Source organism: Oryctolagus cuniculus, chromosome 11 (genome assembly GCF_051225735.1).
Source record: "Oryctolagus cuniculus isolate XC-2025 breed Fujian yellow rabbit chromosome 11, ASM5122573v1, whole genome shotgun sequence".
NCBI lineage: Eukaryota > Metazoa > Chordata > Mammalia > Lagomorpha > Leporidae > Oryctolagus > Oryctolagus cuniculus.
The window spans coordinates 71,122,032-71,138,213 of record NC_142877.1 but is presented as its reverse complement, the minus strand read 5'-3'; the positions used below and the strand labels follow the sequence as shown (position 1 = coordinate 71,138,213).

Here is a 16,182-nt window from a genome sequence, read left to right as displayed (position 1 = left end):
GCCCTTCCCAAATCCTCCATGTGTGATCCACCTGCGATCTAGTTGATCCCACCTACTAAGTTCTCTTAATATTCACTTTTCTCACCACTACTCTTTCACACCACCATCTCCCACTACAGCTGTCTCCCACTGGATCTCCTGGCATCTGTTTCTATGGCAATTATTTCATATCTAAGGGGCTGGCTGTAGCAATGCTCGCAACACTCCCCCCTGCCCTTAGTGAAGACTTTTAGCACCGTGTACAGGTATCCATCCTATGGGCTGAGGCCCATTTAAGCTTGCCAGGCTCATATCACACCATTCCAGCCCAAGCCTCATCCATCCTTTCTGCATTTCTGTAAACTCATCATGATTCCTCTGAACAGTGGCCTTTGTATGTGCTGTTCCCCCTTTCTAGAATGCAATTCCCTCCCTGTGCCTGGCTAACTTCTGATCATCCACCAGATGTCAGCTCAGCCTACCTTTCTATGGACAGCTTCCTCACTGACAAGCCTTGGCTAGATTCTGGTTTGCTTACAGAGAATAAGGTTCCCTTTAACGTTTACTGGAGTTTATAACAAAAATTCACTTCATTTTTTTAATTGTTTTTTTTTTTTTTTTTTTTTTTTTTTTTGACAGGCAGAGTGGACAGTGAGAGAGACAGAGAAAAAGGTCTTCCTTTGCCATTGGTTCACCCTCCAATGGCCGCTGGGCCGGCGTGCTGCGCTGACCCGATGGCAGGAGCCAGGTACTTCTCCTGGTCTCCCATGGGGTGCAGGGCCCAAGCACTTGGGCCATCCTCCACTGCACTCCCGGGCCACAGCAGAGAGCTGGCCTGGAAGAGGGGCCACCGGGACAGAATCCGGCGCCCTGACCGGGACTAGAACCCGGTGTGCCGGCGCCGCAAGGCGGAGGATTAGCCTAGTGAGCCGCAGCGCCGGCTCGGTATCTATCTTTTAAGACAAATATTCCTTAAGATCATAAGGAAAAGAAGACAAACTACCTTTGTCTAAAAGCACCATCTTTAATACCCACAGTGCCTACCACATACCTGGCACCAAGCATATGCTCAATAAATCTGTTGAGTAAATGAAATTATGATTATATTCTCAATGTAGGCAGGCTTAATCCAGTTTAAATTTGGGGACAAAAAAAGAGAATACATTAATGAACATGTTCTCCATTTTTAAAAAAGATTTATTTACTTATTTGAAAGGCAGATTGAGACAGGGAGAGAAAGAGACAAAGACAGACAGAACTTCTGTTCTTCCATCCACTGGTTCACTCCCCAAGTGGCTGCAACAGCTGGGCCAAGCTGAAGCCAGGAGCCAGGAACTCCATGTGGGTCTCCCCTGTGGGTGGCAGGAACTCCAAGTACTTGAGCCATCAACTGCTGGTTCCCAGGTGCATTGGCAGGGAACGGGATCAGAAGCAGAGCAGCGGCCGAGACTTAAACTGGAACTTGGAGATGGCAAACAGGCGTCCCAAGTGGTGGCCAATCCCACCGCAGCACAACGCCAGCCCTTTCATTTTCTAGATTAGACTTCTACCTTTGGCTGGCCTGCACGGTCATCCACGGCACGAGTATTTACCGGTAGAGTGAAGGCGGAATGCTTGATGGATGCTGCTGCTCTGAAATCAGTTATAAAAAGAGAAGACAAAAGCCACAAGGCTTAATAAATACTTAAAAAAAAAAAAAAAAAAAAAAAAAGAACCAGGAGAGAGCTTGCTTCACTCCACAGATCTCTGCTGTCTGCTATCTTACAGGGAGACGGAGCTGTTTCCCTGGGTGCTGCGCCGGCCAGCGAAATCAGTCACCTCTCCCCTACCCCAGCGGCTCTGATGCGCAACACAAAGGCAAAAGCAAGAGGTGCTCAACACTGAGCGTCAGTCATTGAACGCAGGATGAAAAAATCAGTGCAGTGACACTGGCAAGAAACACGCTTTCCTCCAGAGCACTGCGCCGGCCTCTGCTGGCTCCCGTCACAGGGTGTCTTCCTTCAGAACCTCCTTTTCAGTGGGATGCCATGCGCACAGAGAACGTTTACCAGCCTTCCACACGTGCGCCCTGCTGTGTCTCACTCCAGCTTCCTCACTGGAGTCCTCTGCACACCAGGCATTTATCAGCCACCCCACGTTCATTTTAGCCCTCTCCCTCAGATTTGCAGTGCATGGAAAGCAAATGATCCTCACTGTGCTGAGATACTCCTCTCGGGAGCTGGAGAAATAATTTCACGTTGATTTAAACATACACCACAAACGTGATGCACGGAGTTCCTATGGAACACACAAATTGTTCCGGACAACAAAAAGTACCTTTGTGAACAGAGAAAACCAAAGAAAATGTAAAGCAAATACAGAAACCCGAGTATACTAATCATAGACAGATGGACTGACAAACCACAAATCTTCAAAATAGATATTCAGCAAGACTTTTCATTTTAAACAGGCCATGGGGGAAAAAAATCCTACAAATCTAAACGATGTCTCTGTGGGTGTTTTTATTGTGATAAACAACACATAACAGAATTGAGCATCATACATGTAGAGCTCTTTGTCATCTTAAGCTATTTTCTCATCGAGAGTTTATAAACGATATTTGGAAAAGGAATTACTTATTACAAAATAATGAATGGTTTTGATCAATTTGTTGTGAGATTATCAACAACTGCTTTTAATGTCTGAATGTCAAGGATCCGAAGGCAGAAATACAGTTCACCATTAAATAGGTGGCACTAGATTTCCTTAAGTGGAAATCTTGGATTTCTCTTGAACTCCAATACTTTAAAAAAGATTTATCTGAGAGGCAGAGTTACAAAGAGATCGTCCATCCACTGGTTCACTACTCAAATGGCTGCAATGGCTGGAGCTGGGCTGATCTGAAGCCAGGAGCCTGGAGCCTGGAGCCTGGACCTTCTTCCGGGTCTCTCAAGCACTTGGGCCGTCTTCTACTGCTTTCCCAGGCCATAGCAGAGAGCTGGATCAGAAGAGGGGCAGCTGGGACTCAAACCGGTGCCCATATGGGATGCTGGCACCATGGGCAGAAGCTTAACCTACTACTCCACAGTGTCAGACCCTGCACTCCAATTAAAAAAAATTATCCCTTTAAAAACTCATAGAACCAGTTAAATATTAACTGATTTTTCACTTCCTCCACACCTTTCCTCCTATTTTCACGGAGTTTCTGCCCAGGGTCTGCAGGGTGATGGCCCTCACTTGCAGCGTAATGATCTTCCTCGGTCACTTTAGAAAGGAGTTCTTGAAAATCACGCCGCCGCAGGGATGCCACACACACTGGGGGCGGGGGAGGGAGGTGAGATGAAGACATGATCACCCTGAAATGCTCAGAGAAGCCAGGAAGGCAGCTCCTGGGATCGTGAGAAACCTGCTCCATCCCATCCACAGTCTTTTCTCTGAGCCAGTTCAAATAACCAGTGTTATTTTGGTTTTTAACTCCACATGGACTTTCCAGAATCCACTGAAAGCCCAAAAACAAGAGAAGACCTATAAAACGGTAGTGTTTTTTTTTTATAATGTCTGACTTCTGACATCCATTTCCTATAGAAAAATAGTACTTTGAGAATTAAGCGTTGTCTAATGATCATCTTCTATATTATACTTTGCTTTCTATAGATATTTCATTTCTATAAATGAAATAATCAGAAATTCCAACTAAAGCAAAGTAAAAAACGAAACTAAAACAGAAATGCTAGGTTTCAGTTCTGACTTGAACACTTTGACCAGAGCTGTAAAACATCTCACCCTGGGAAAGGAAAAGCATCGACTAGCAAGCAGAAGACTCCCATATGTCCTTAGGAGCGTAGGAACCCCACAAAGCCACCATCTGTAGGCTGTCATACAAACTTACACACACACAGTACTGTCACACAGCTCCCTTGTCCTTACGTCAGAACTGTCATTGTTATGTGCTTACTCGGTACAACCAAACCACCCCACCTACTTCATATAATCATCTTCAAAAGAAAGCATAAACCTTTTTGGCTTTAGAGAGTTACATTTAAAAGGAAAGGAAAATGTTCTTTAAAAAAAAAAAGTCCTATTTGTGAATAAAATTTCCTTTGCATCACTTCTTGCAAATCGGTCATCGAATTTGGCACCATAATTCCTTATTCTCCTTTGAAAGGAACTTGCACACTGTACATTTTTTATCCCCGGGGCAGCTTCCACTTTGCCCAGACACTCAAGGACGCTGTGCCAGTTTACTCTTACTTCCTTCCTGTTCACTGAGTTTGAAGTGCGTGTAAGCGAGAATGCCACACAATGTACATAAAATGCCCAGACCCTGATTAACGGACAGCGGATCCTTAAATAAAACGCATCCTCCAAATAAAGTAATGCAGAACTTGAAGTGTCCAAACATGTTATAGCTGAGGTTTTGGCTAAGGATACAAAGGATTAACAAGCTCGATAATACGTTGGTACATACACGCATATACGCAAGTGCCCACTCGCGCGCACACACATCCGGGCTTCCCGTAGCTGGAAGAGCTGCAAGGACAGAAACTCCCTGGCAGCCACCCCACCTACAGTACAACAGGAACGGCAGCCACAGAAACGCTGAGTCGCTCCTGGCTTCCCCCACAGTGGTCCAGCAATGACAAGAAACTGCCTCCGTTCTTCCGGCTGACCTCTCCAAAGGAGGCTAGGAAAGAAATTCAGCAGGAGGCCCGGAGGAGATACTTTGTAGACCCTCTGATGACTACGTTTTATAGCTCTACTTCCAGTAGTAGTCTCTTGGCACCTGCGATGAGACATGTAGGCTGCCCGGGAGCTGACTCAGTGCAACACTTCCGGTATGCTTAAGTTTGGGAGGAGAGGGAGAGTGGGGGAGGGGGTCACACTGAGCAGCAACTGCACGCCAGGCACTGTGCTGGACTCCGACCTGACACCCCCGGACTGCGGCTGCGCACTGAGCTTCACCGCAGGCTCACGTGACCATGTGACCCACGTGACCATGGTAAAGGCTTTTTATAAGCGCTCCCATTTTTAAAAAAATGTTTTATTTATTTGAAAGGCAGAGTAACAGAGTGAGAGATAAGGGACACAGATGAATCTTCCATCTGCTGGTTTACTCTCCAAACAGCTGCAATGGCTGGGGCTGATCCAGGCCCAGGATGGAGCCGGGACCGCCACCCTGGTCTCTCACTGGGATGCCAGGGACTCAGGTGCTTGAGCAGTTACCCGCTCCCCAGAACGTGCGTTAGCAGGAAGCTGGATCAGACAGCAGATCTGCACCAGCCACTGTAGGGATGTGGTTGAACCTGCCACACTACACATCCAGCCTAGGCTCAGGGATTTCAGTAGTTTGGCCTCTGATTACACAGGCTTTCTTTCTTCCATTAATTATTTACTTTAAGTTGTTTACTTATTTACTTGAAAAGGCAGAGAGACAGACAGGGAAAAAATCTCCCATATACTGGTTCACTCAACAGCTGGGGGTGGGGTCAGGCTAAAGCCAGGCACCAACTCCATCCAGGTCTGCCATGTGGAACGGGCACTTGGATACAGGAAGTGGGTGTCCCAAATGGTGACTGAACCTGCTGAATCACAATGCCTGTCCCCCAAGCTATGTCTTAACTGCTGAGTCATCCGCCTGCCCCGCAGTGTTAAGTGGCAGAATTGGAGTCCAGATGGGTAGATGTATTTAATTACAAAGTCCATGGGCTAATCTAGCACACTGCCAGTAACTTGGTATTGGATAAAGGTTTGGCTAATCATGTTCATTTAAAAAACAAACACATGTGTATGCACAAACACACGCCCATGTGCATATTTACAAGTTCTCTTAGCCTCCCCCTTAAGAAGGATTCCTGGCTTGGGCTCCTGACTCTAGCTTCCTGCCAAAGTGAACCTTGGGAGGTACAGTGATGCCTCAGGTTACTGGATTCCTGCCACTCCCAAGGAGACCCGCTTTTTCCTGCACTTTCCTTAAGAAAATCCAAGAATGTTCTTGGTACAGAAAGAAAACCCATTTCCTTAGCTCATAATCATATTTTCTAAAATGTGAAAGACTCTAGTGTGGAAAGAGATCGAGTAAAAGACGAAAAATAACTCCTGCAACTCAATTGAGGCTGTGCAGTAGTTAGTATGAAATTCGAATGAGGTAATAAGTGTGACAGTTTTGGGAACCATGGGAGATCATGCATTTCATTTTGAAAAGGATACGTGACCGGTGAAGTGTTCCCAATGATCCAATAAATTGACAAGTTCACCATGAAAGCTATTACTCCAGACAGCAGAACCATGAGCTACAAAGAAACCGAAAAGATCATTAAAGTAGGGCACGGCAGTTATCAGTCACCACACAGACACACATTTCATCAGGCATTTTTAAAACCCAGACATCAACCATTAAGAACAAGATTAGAAAAAGAAAGGATTAATTTGTGAGGCAGCAAGAATTTGGGAGTAAAAGAGCAGAATGCATAGTGTTTAGAAATTAATTTTGTCCACAAAAGTCAATAGAAAATTCTATAACCATATCCTGTCTCTGTATGTGAATCTCTAGATTCATTTTTCTTATCCACCTAAAGCAAAAATATTTTGCAATGATTTCTTTCATTTTTTAATATTTATTTACTGGGGCTGGTGCTGTGGCGTAGTGGGTAAAGCCACTGTCTGCAGTGCCAGTGTTCCATATGGGCGATACTTGTGTCTGTCTCTCTTTCTCTGCCTCTGCCTCTTTCTCTTTGTAACTCTGCCTTTCAAAATAAATAATAATAATAATGATAATAAATTTATTTTGAAAGGCAGTTACAAAAAGGGAGGGAGGGAGGGAGAGAGAGAGAGAGAGAGAGAGGGAATCTTCCATCTGCTGGTTCACTCCCCAGATAGCTACATTGGCCAGGATTGGGCCAGCCCGAAGCTAGGAGCCAGGAGCTTCATCCAGGTGTGCCACATGGGTAGCAGGGGCCCAAACACTTGAGCCATCTTCCAAGGCTTTTTCCAGGTCACCAGCAGGGAGCTGGATCGAAGTGGAGCAGCTGGAACATGAACCAGCGCCCATATGGGATGCCTGTGTTGCAGGCAGTGGCTTTACCCTCTACAACACAACACCAGCCCCACTAATTTCTTATCATAAAAATGCAAAACATAGAAATTATGGAAAAACCAGAAAATAAAGATAAGCAAAAGTGTATAAGGACTTATTTTTATTATTATTAATCTGTTGTTTACTCCCCAATGCCCACAATGGCTGGGGCTGGGCCAAGAACAAGGCTGAGAGCTGGGAACGCAATCCATGTGTCCCATGTGGGTGGCAGGAACCCAATTACTCGGGCTATCACTGCTGCCCCTCAGATTGCACATTAGTAGGAAGCTGGGTACAGGTGCGAGGGCTGGGTATTGAACCCACGTACTCTGATGTGGCGGGCAGGTATCTTAACTGCTAAACATCTACCCCAGGAATTCCTTCTTTTTTTTTTTTTTTTTTTTTTTTTTTTTTTTTATTTTTGACAGGCAGAGTGGACAGTGAGAGAGAGAGACAGAGAGAAAAGGTCTTCCTTTGCCGTTGGTTCACCCTCCAATGGCCGCCATGGCTGGCGCGCTGCGGCTGGCGTACCGCGCTGATCCGATGGCAGGAGCCAGGTGCTTCTCCTGGTCTCCCATGGGGTGCAGGGCCCAAGCACTTGGGCCATCCTCCACTGCACTCCCGGGCCACAGCAGAGAGCTGGCTGGAAGAGGGGCAACCGGGACAGAATCCAGTGCCCCGACGGGGACTAGAACCATGTGCCGGCGCCGCAAGGTCCAGGAATTCCTAAAATCTCAGCTACCCCCATTCGCTAACCCCTTGGGATATAGCCCTCTAGATTTTTCGCTTTTGAAATGCTCATTTTGATTCTTAGTTAAATTAAATAAGCATTCATTAGATGTCTACAGAACTGGGCCAAGCGTTGTGAGAAACAAAATATGTACAAAGTTCCTGCCCTCAAAGACTTTAGAGACCACTTGAGGCTTTAATAGAAATTCTAATAATCAAGGCATCCACTTGCCTAACGCTAAGTGCTATAGTCTCCGTGTTTTACCTGTATTACCCCGTTTAACCCTCACACACGCCCATGAAGTAGGTGTAAAAACGTTACTCCTTTTTACAGAAAGGTGACCTCATTTGCCTGAGTAAAACCCCACCGCCTCTAAGTGGCAGCGCTGAGACTCAGCCCCAGGCTGTCTGCTGGTGGTGTCCTGCTCTTCCCCCACTCTGCTCCGCTGCTCCCAGGCACCTGGTGCAGCGTGCGATTTACAGCTGGAAAAACGAGACTTGAGTTGTACCTCAGAAACAGGCAAAGAGATGATAGCTTTAATATGAGTGACCATGCAGAAGAGATCATTTTAGCACAACTAGACTCAAGAAAGGGGGTAGGGAACAGCACAGGTCAAGGGTGGAGGCACAGAAGCACAGGTGCGTTCATGGGTCACTGAACAAACCAATGTGCGGAGATCAGGGGCCAACAGGCTGCACCTCTGCACGCGCGCACACACACATACGCACACACACCAGTCTGCTCACATGGATCCCATGTTATTTAAAGCCATCGCCTGCAGTGCCGGCATCCCATACGGGTGCCAGTTTGAGTCCCAGCTGCTGCACTTCCAAACCAGCTCTCTGCCATGGCCTGGGAAAGCAGAAGATGGCCCAAGTCCTTGGGCCCCTGCACCCACGTGGGAGACCCGGAAGAAGCTCCTGGCTCCTGGCTTTGATTGGCGCAGCTCCGACCATTGCAGCCATCTGGGGAGTGAGCCAGCAGACGGAAGACCTCTCTCTTTCTGCCTTTCTGTAACTCTGCCTTTCAAATAGATAAATAAATCTTTAAATAAAACACTGGGAAATAATTTTCTATCTTTGAAATGAATTTAGACAAAGTGTTTGTTATTGTTTAAACCAAATTTATGTTCCCAAAGAAAACATGTCATTTTTGAAGACATTTTCTATTCCATGTTGGTTTTACCAGTTTGCTTGTTTAAAGATTGATTGACTGACTGATTTGAAAGGCAGAGTGACAGAGACAGACAGTGAGAGATCTTCCATCTGCTGGTTAACTCCCCAGTGGTTGCAATGACCAGGGCTGGGCCAGCTCGAAGTCAGGGGCCAGGGGTTTCTTCTGAGTCTCCCATGTGGGTGCAGGGACCCAAGTATTTGACTTATCTTTCACTGCTATTCTAGGCACATTAGCAGGGAGCTGGATCAGAAGTGGAGCAGCTGGGACTTGACCTGGTGCCCGTAAGGGATGCTGGCATCGTAGGCAGCAGCTTAACCCATAGTGCTAGGCCCTGGTTTTACGAGTTTTTAAGTCAGTGTAGTCTTAAGAGGACTGCAGGAGTTGGACCTGTTGCATATTTGGGTAAACATGGTAATTCCACGTTTGATTTGTAACACCTGGGCAAATCCCTTCGCTTTCTGTGCCTTAGTTTCTTCTTCTGAAAATGAATGCTTCCTGCCTTCCCGAAAGAGTGACTCTGAAGATCAGATGCGAGTGTGGATCTGAGATGGTGTGACGAAAACCAGAAACGGCATGAACGATGGAGGAACCAGTATTGCAGAGCTTCTTAGGTACCAAAGCACACAGAACTTACCAAAGCAGAAACTGACCACGGGCCAAATATTCCCCCTTCTCCCAACACTGGCTCAAAGCAGGGCACAGCCACCAGCAACATGGCCGAGGACATCGGAGCCTGGTAGTAGAGCAGCTGCATTGAGTTGACTTGTAATTCATGCTGCTTGGCTCCAACCCACTGAAAAGTACAAGATAAAACCAGTCAGGCATGAAAGAAACACTAGCTTGTGAGCAAAGATGCCATTCCCGCCACAAACACGGAGATACGGGGTGCAGGCTGGGGGGAGAGGGGATGCCTAAGTATTCTCCAAAATGTCCAAGGTCAACCAGCCAGATGCATGCCCTGCAAGCACGGGGCATGACGGGAGCTCTCGAAATCCCATCTCTGCTCATCTGTTTCCTTCTTCATTCCTTAGAGGGGGACAAAAAAAATTCTCTCTTGCCTCCTGAGCCCTCCGAACTAGGGAAAGCAAATGCCTCGAGGGACCCACAAGCATCAGCGATGTTGGGAAAATCAGGCAGGAATGGGGATCTAGGGGATAGGTAGCAATACAGATGCAGTGCCAGCCTTCAATTCGTTCTAAAAGCAAGACCTGGGGTGGGGCAAGCTAGAGATGGATGACTGACAGACAGAAACCCTGGTTTTACTGCAGGGTGGCTGCCAATGTGTGTGGCTTGAAAGGTGTGTGGTCTTTCCAGGCTCTTTAGAGAGCCCAATGGATGCAAGAAGAAATTATCCTCTCTTCACCTCTCTGTGCATGTTGTTGTTTTTTTTTGTTTTTTTTTTTTTTTTTTTTTTTGGGGGTGGCACTCTCTGTGTCCCACCAATATATCCTGATACACCGGAGAGCTGCAGATCTGAAAGACTGTATCCTGCAAACCTCCAGATACACTGGTGCAGGCCTGGAAGTGGGCTGGGAAGCGTGCTGACAGGTCTGTATGAGCGGACATGGCGCGTAGAGCAGCGGTGCCGGCTTCTCCTGCAGCCCCCTTGACCTGCGGGCCAGGTATCCTGGGACACACACTCCATGCCCATGGACTTTAACCCAGCCAAGACCAGCGCAGCAGGCCCCTGGAACCCTACTCCTGCCTGCCTGGTCCAAGAGTCTTCCGTGACTAGGAAGGACAAAGAACTGATTCTTCTGCCGCCTGCTCCTGGGGCACAGCAGGGAGTGGACTCGGATGCAGAGGTCAGCTCGCCCGCCTCCCCTTCCTCAGCCTCTGCAGGTGGCGGGGGCCACCCGTCCCTGCGTCTCTGCGGGGCAGCCTGGCCTTGGTCTGCCTCCCCCAAATGGTCTCCTAAAGGCACCATCGCCTCCAACGGCCACATCCACAGAGCATTGCTGTGTCTTTTTGCACAGCCTGCAAATTTCTCTAGCAAGAACCTGCCTTCTTCTTCTTTTTAAGATTTATTTATTTGAATTTGTACTCTCCCCCCGTATGTCATTTTTTTTTTCTAAAAAAATTTTTCTTTATTTTTAGGAAGAGACACACACAGAGAGCAGATCTCCCATCGACCGGTTCCCTCCCCAAATGAACATTATGGTTACAGCTGGGTCAGGGTGAAGCCAGGAGCCTGGAACCCTGGGTCTGTCACGTGCAGGCAGGGGCTCAAGCACTTGGGCCATCTTCCACTGCTTTCCCAGGCACAGGAGCAGGAAGCTGGGTCAGAAATGGGGTAGCCAGGCTATGGATGCCGGCGTCTTCACCGCTGGCCTGGGCGCCGGCCCCTCGCGTGCTATTTGTGAGTAGCCGCCTGGCCTTCCTTCTTCAGCTCTCCATTTCTGAGTGCCCTCACTGCGTGGCTTCCCGGCCCCCCTCCCTGAGAGAGCCTGCTGGGAGGTGCGTAAATTCAACACTTGCCTTCTTCCCACAGATGGGCTCAGTAGGCAAGGACAGGCCCAGGGGTGGGGCTCCTTTCTTTCGGCAGCTCAGGAGTCAGGGCCTCCTCTAATTCTTTCCGCCTCAACGTCTCCACAGTGCCCCACCTCTCCAGGTCCACGCCTGCGGCCTGGCCAGGCCCCCTGTCCGCCCCTTGAGCGTGGAGAGGCTCCTAACTGCTCTGTCGCCCTGCCACCCCGCTCTCACTCATGCTTCATGGCTACCAGGGTTCTTTTTCTTAAATACAAGCAATGAGCAGGTCCCCCCTTATCTAAACTCCTTCCCAGTGCCTGCAGAATGCAGACACCCTTCCCTGGAGTGGGCACTGGGGCTCAGCGGTTAAGCCGACACCTGGACTTCAGCGTTCCATATCCAAGTACCTAGGTTCAAGTCCCACCTCTGCTTCTGACCCAGCTCCCTGCTAATGCACCCTGGAAAGCAGCAGGTGATGGCTCCAGTACTCGGGCCCCTGCCGCCCACACGTGGGAGACTCGGATGAGGTAGCCTACTGTGCCTCACCATGTCTACACTAGCTTCTACACTGCTGTATTACAGCTCCTTTTGGTCTTCGTATTCCCAAGACTGCGAACAGAGCAAAAGAGCTCTCTTTCATGAATGAAAAGGCCAACCATCTCCCTACATCTAAAGCTAACAGCTCTTTTAACTGCTTTTAATATCCCCGCCACTCTAAGAAGAAAGATCCTAGAAACTACACTCAGATACAATGGGCAGATAGAACTCTCTTTCAAAAGAATTTCTGGAAATTACACCTATTCTGCAATAGCACTTTCACTGTGTGCTGCTAGTAGAACCTCTGTGCCTCAGTCAGCCCACAATCATTCCTCCATCATACTCACTTCAAATACTGACCGGGGGGATGCAAATCCTCTACAACAATCTCGAGATCTGTGTGAACAAGCCGGCGCTTATGGTGCAGCAGGGTAAGCTGCCATGTACAAAGGTGGCTTCCCATAGGGGAGCTCCAGTTCAAGTCCCAGCTGTTCAGCTTTCAACCCAGCTCCCTGCTAAAGCACCTGGGAAAGAAGTGGAAGACAGCCCAAGTGCTTGGGCCCCTGCGCCCATGTGGGAGACAGAGATGGAGTTCCCTGGCTGTTGTGGCCATTTGGGGAGTGAATCAGAGGATGGAAGATTCTCTCTCTCCCTGTGTCACTCTACCTTTCAAATAAATAAAATAAATCTTGTTAAAAAAAATCATACTGACATGGACAGTGAGTACTCAGAATTCAAATTATAAGTAAAGACTATAAGAAACACTAATATCAAAAAGTTAAATTTCCTGCTATATTTAATAAGTGTTTAACCCACATTGGCAAAAAAAAAAAAGGTGTATTTAATAACAACAAATACTTACTGTATCTAGCAACAAAATTTAAACTCAGAGTTTTAATTTAAAATTTAAATTTAATTTAAAATTAAAGTGCCCCCTCATACAGTTTTTTCTTAAAGCATGAAGCAGAGCTTCCTCTGATCATTCTCTGTAGTAAGACGGAATATCACGGAGCCGAGGAACAACAGGCATGGGTCCTCCATCCTGCCACGCCCCTGCTCCCTTACCTACCTTGCTTCTCTGCCACACACTCATCTATCCCACTGCAGTGTGTTTTCACCACAGTGCTTCTGAAATGATCACCAGCAGAAAGGGAGAGGCCAGGGCAGCACTACTAACTCCTAACATTCCTAACAAACCCGCCACACTCTACAAGCACAGGAGGCTTGTGAGAAAAGCAAAACTGGCTGTATGTACATTTTGGCTCCAGCTTCCCCCAGGCAGGCACACCCAGAATCTCCAGACCAAGGTTTTCAGTATAGAGAGAATACTGTTACTGTTTCACTGTGCACTAAACCAACCCATTGCACCCCCCAACACACACATACACTGTCTAAGAAACAAAAAGCATACTTGTTGCAATTTGATGGGAATGAAGTAAACCCAGGTATAAGTTTTTAATGAATGCCTGCTACCGACAAGGCACTGTGCTAGGTCAAGAAGTGAAGTATCCACGGCTCTGAACTACGCTACTGATACAAATTACTGTGGCCAATAGACAAGTTGTAACAGCAACACAGTTTTTCAGGCAAAGAAATCTCCAATTCTCATTTTTCTTTTCCCGTTCAACTTTCTGGAAGTGTACTTACTCCTTCACAGCAACGTGATAATGAAAGAGTAAATGACACCTGTAACTAATGAACGCAGGAAATAGAAACTCATACGACTCATTTTTAAAGATTTCCCAGAAAAATAGCACGGTTTCACCCCAAACTCAGACTGTTAAGCGCGGGTAGCATACACTTACAAACAGGTAGGGGTTTGGTGAGCATCACACACCCAAGTTTCTCTGTCTCTTTTCTTCTCTTCACCTTGAGCCAGACAATTTATGCAATTATGCTTTCTTCCCAACAGTCTATTGTCTCTATACTGCATTTTCTAAACCTTGGGATACAGCTTCAAAATTTACGAAATCTGCTAAAAAGGCACATAAAGAAAAGAAAAATTACCAACCACTTGATAAAGAGATGTAACTAAAACACCAAGAGCAGCAAACACCATTCCAAGGAAATTAAACTTCACATCGTAATAAGAATTTAGGATTACACCTAGAGTTATAGGAATCTGTAAAGAAAAAGAGGTAAATGTTCAGAGTCAACACCAGAGACACGAATGAAGCAATCCTTTCACGGTTTCTTACAAGGCTAATCACACAACACATAACTGGGAAACAGTGAATGAACCTGTATACATGTCTTCTTTTCTTCACTTGGGAAAACCGATTGTCAATTTCCTAAATGTGAAATATGATCATTCTATATTGATGTTCACAATTTAATTCTATTTTTAACTTGGGGTAAAATAATGAGAAGCTCTGCATTGTGCTTCTGAAGAAAATGCCACGTGCAGGCACACAGGAGTGTCTGAACACGGTGGGAGTATAAACGTGTAACGACACAAGCATTAAGGCTTAAATGCTAGAAGCCACTAAGTGTGGTAATTATTTCACTGCATCGACTTTTATTTACAGATACAGGGGCTTCTGTAGCATGCGGCTGCAGACACATTCTGAGACATTCAATTTATACTAAATTTTTCCACTTTCATCAAATATTGTTTGCTTCTCCTGGGGATGAGGGCAGCTTTTCAGTCTGAACTTTTGCGGAAATTCTGATACAGGCTTGTTAGCCATCGCAGCATTTAAAGATTTCCATCCAATGGCAATCGCCTAACACGCACCCACGTACACCGCTCTGGGCAAAGAGCCCAGCAGAGGGCCAAGTGGCTCTCCCCCCTCCCCAGGTAAGCCCGAAGTGCACAGGCTCACAGAGTGCGGGCCGTGTGTGCGTTTTAAGAGCTCGGGAGAGCGGCCCAAGGCTGAACGGCGCGTTCAAATCTCCCGGGGCGGAAGGCTGTCCTCGGGAAGCGGCGCGACTCACCAGCGTGAGCTGGATCCTGGTGGAGAAGCTCTTCTGGTACCAGAGGGTCTGGATGGCTATGATGACCGGCGTGGTCATGGCCTTGGCCAGCTGATAGGTGCCGATGGTGTTGGTCTGCAGCGAGAGGTTGGTGAAGACCACAAAGCCGCAGAAGCTGAGGGCCAGGAGGAGGAGCTTGGAGGGCGGCAGACTTTTGGGGGCGAAGATGTCCAGCTTCTGGCAGATGTACAAGCCCAGCCAGGTGACCACGAAGTGCACCAGGGTCAGGCTCATGTTCGGGAAGCCGTGGTGCACGTAGATCCATTTGTTGAGGAACACGATGCAGATGGACACCAGCAGGTTGAACAGAAGCCCGGCGGCGATTCGCCCGTGGTCCCGCACTCTGTCCGCCAGCGATGCCATGATCCCCGCCGGCGGAGGAGCGGCGTCCCCCGCGAACCCGGAGCTGTCCAGCCTCCGAGACGGGGCGCCGGCCTGCCTCCGGTTGCTCTTCCCCTCCACCGCCGCTGCCTCACAGTGCGACCGGGAAGAAGCATGCACCGCTCGGATCTCCAGCGAGCACCAGCCTCGGCGGCAAACTCATGCTCCGCCACCGCCCTCAGACCCGCCGAGGACGCGGCAGCACGTCTCGTGCCCCGCCCCTCTCCGCGCGTGACCACGTGACTCAGGGCGCTCGCGCTTCCGCCCCGGAGCCGAGGACTGGGCGGGCCCTACGCCTGCGCAGGCGCGTATGGCTCTGGGCGCGGGGCAGCGCGTCCTCAGTTCCTAGCATGTTGGTCCTTTACCCGTTGGTTGCCTAACGCAGGCTGAGTGCGCCAGGCTTGGGCCCCTTCCTTTTTGTCTGATGATTTCCCGTGTGTCAGTTGACCCGATTGCTGGCGTGAGCTGGGCAGCTGATCAGCGTTAGGTTGAGCAGGTTCAGTCGCTGGAGGGACAGGCATGACTTATGGAAAACATACTTTTACACATTTAAAAAATCCAGACAAAGGAGTAAGGAGATAGTATGATGAGACTTCATACACCCATCATGGAGATCTTAGCAGTATTTTGGCATGTTTGCTTAAAATTTTTACTTCCATAGATTAAATTCCAGTCGCCACGTCTTTTTCACCCCAAATACTTCCGTGAACATTTTCCTGTATTACCACGATATTATTTTCCCTCGTAAGAGGCTTAACAATGCACCTTACCAGCATCAGCCAGCCAGTCCAACTCTCTAGAGCTGAAAGCGGCTTCAAACTTTGGGTATATGGTCCCACCTAATCAGCCTTCAGAAAGCTGCTGCAAATTGATATTCACACTG

General features: G+C 47.9%; 1 protein-coding gene across 2 annotated transcripts; it reads right to left on the bottom strand.

The window, feature by feature from the left end:
• Positions 1-1,158: 1,158 nt before the first annotated feature.
• SLC35E3 (solute carrier family 35 member E3) lies at positions 1,159-15,691 on the bottom strand. 2 transcript variants are annotated; one of them, XM_002711320.6, is made up of 5 exons: positions 14,880-15,691; positions 13,954-14,064; positions 9,571-9,729; positions 6,166-6,248; positions 1,159-4,367 (listed from the first exon to the last, which is right to left on the bottom strand). In XM_002711320.6, the coding sequence occupies exons 1-5, from the start codon at positions 15,279-15,281 to the stop codon at positions 4,181-4,183; spliced, it is 942 nt and encodes a 313-aa protein (XP_002711366.1). In that variant the 5' UTR covers positions 15,282-15,691; the 3' UTR covers positions 1,159-4,180. The 2 variants fall into 2 exon arrangements, with proteins under 2 accessions (XP_002711366.1, XP_089164785.1); XM_089308659.1 differs by lacking the exon at positions 6,166-6,248 and having other exon boundaries at positions 1,159-1,611; positions 14,880-15,559.
• Positions 15,692-16,182: the final 491 nt, after the last annotated feature.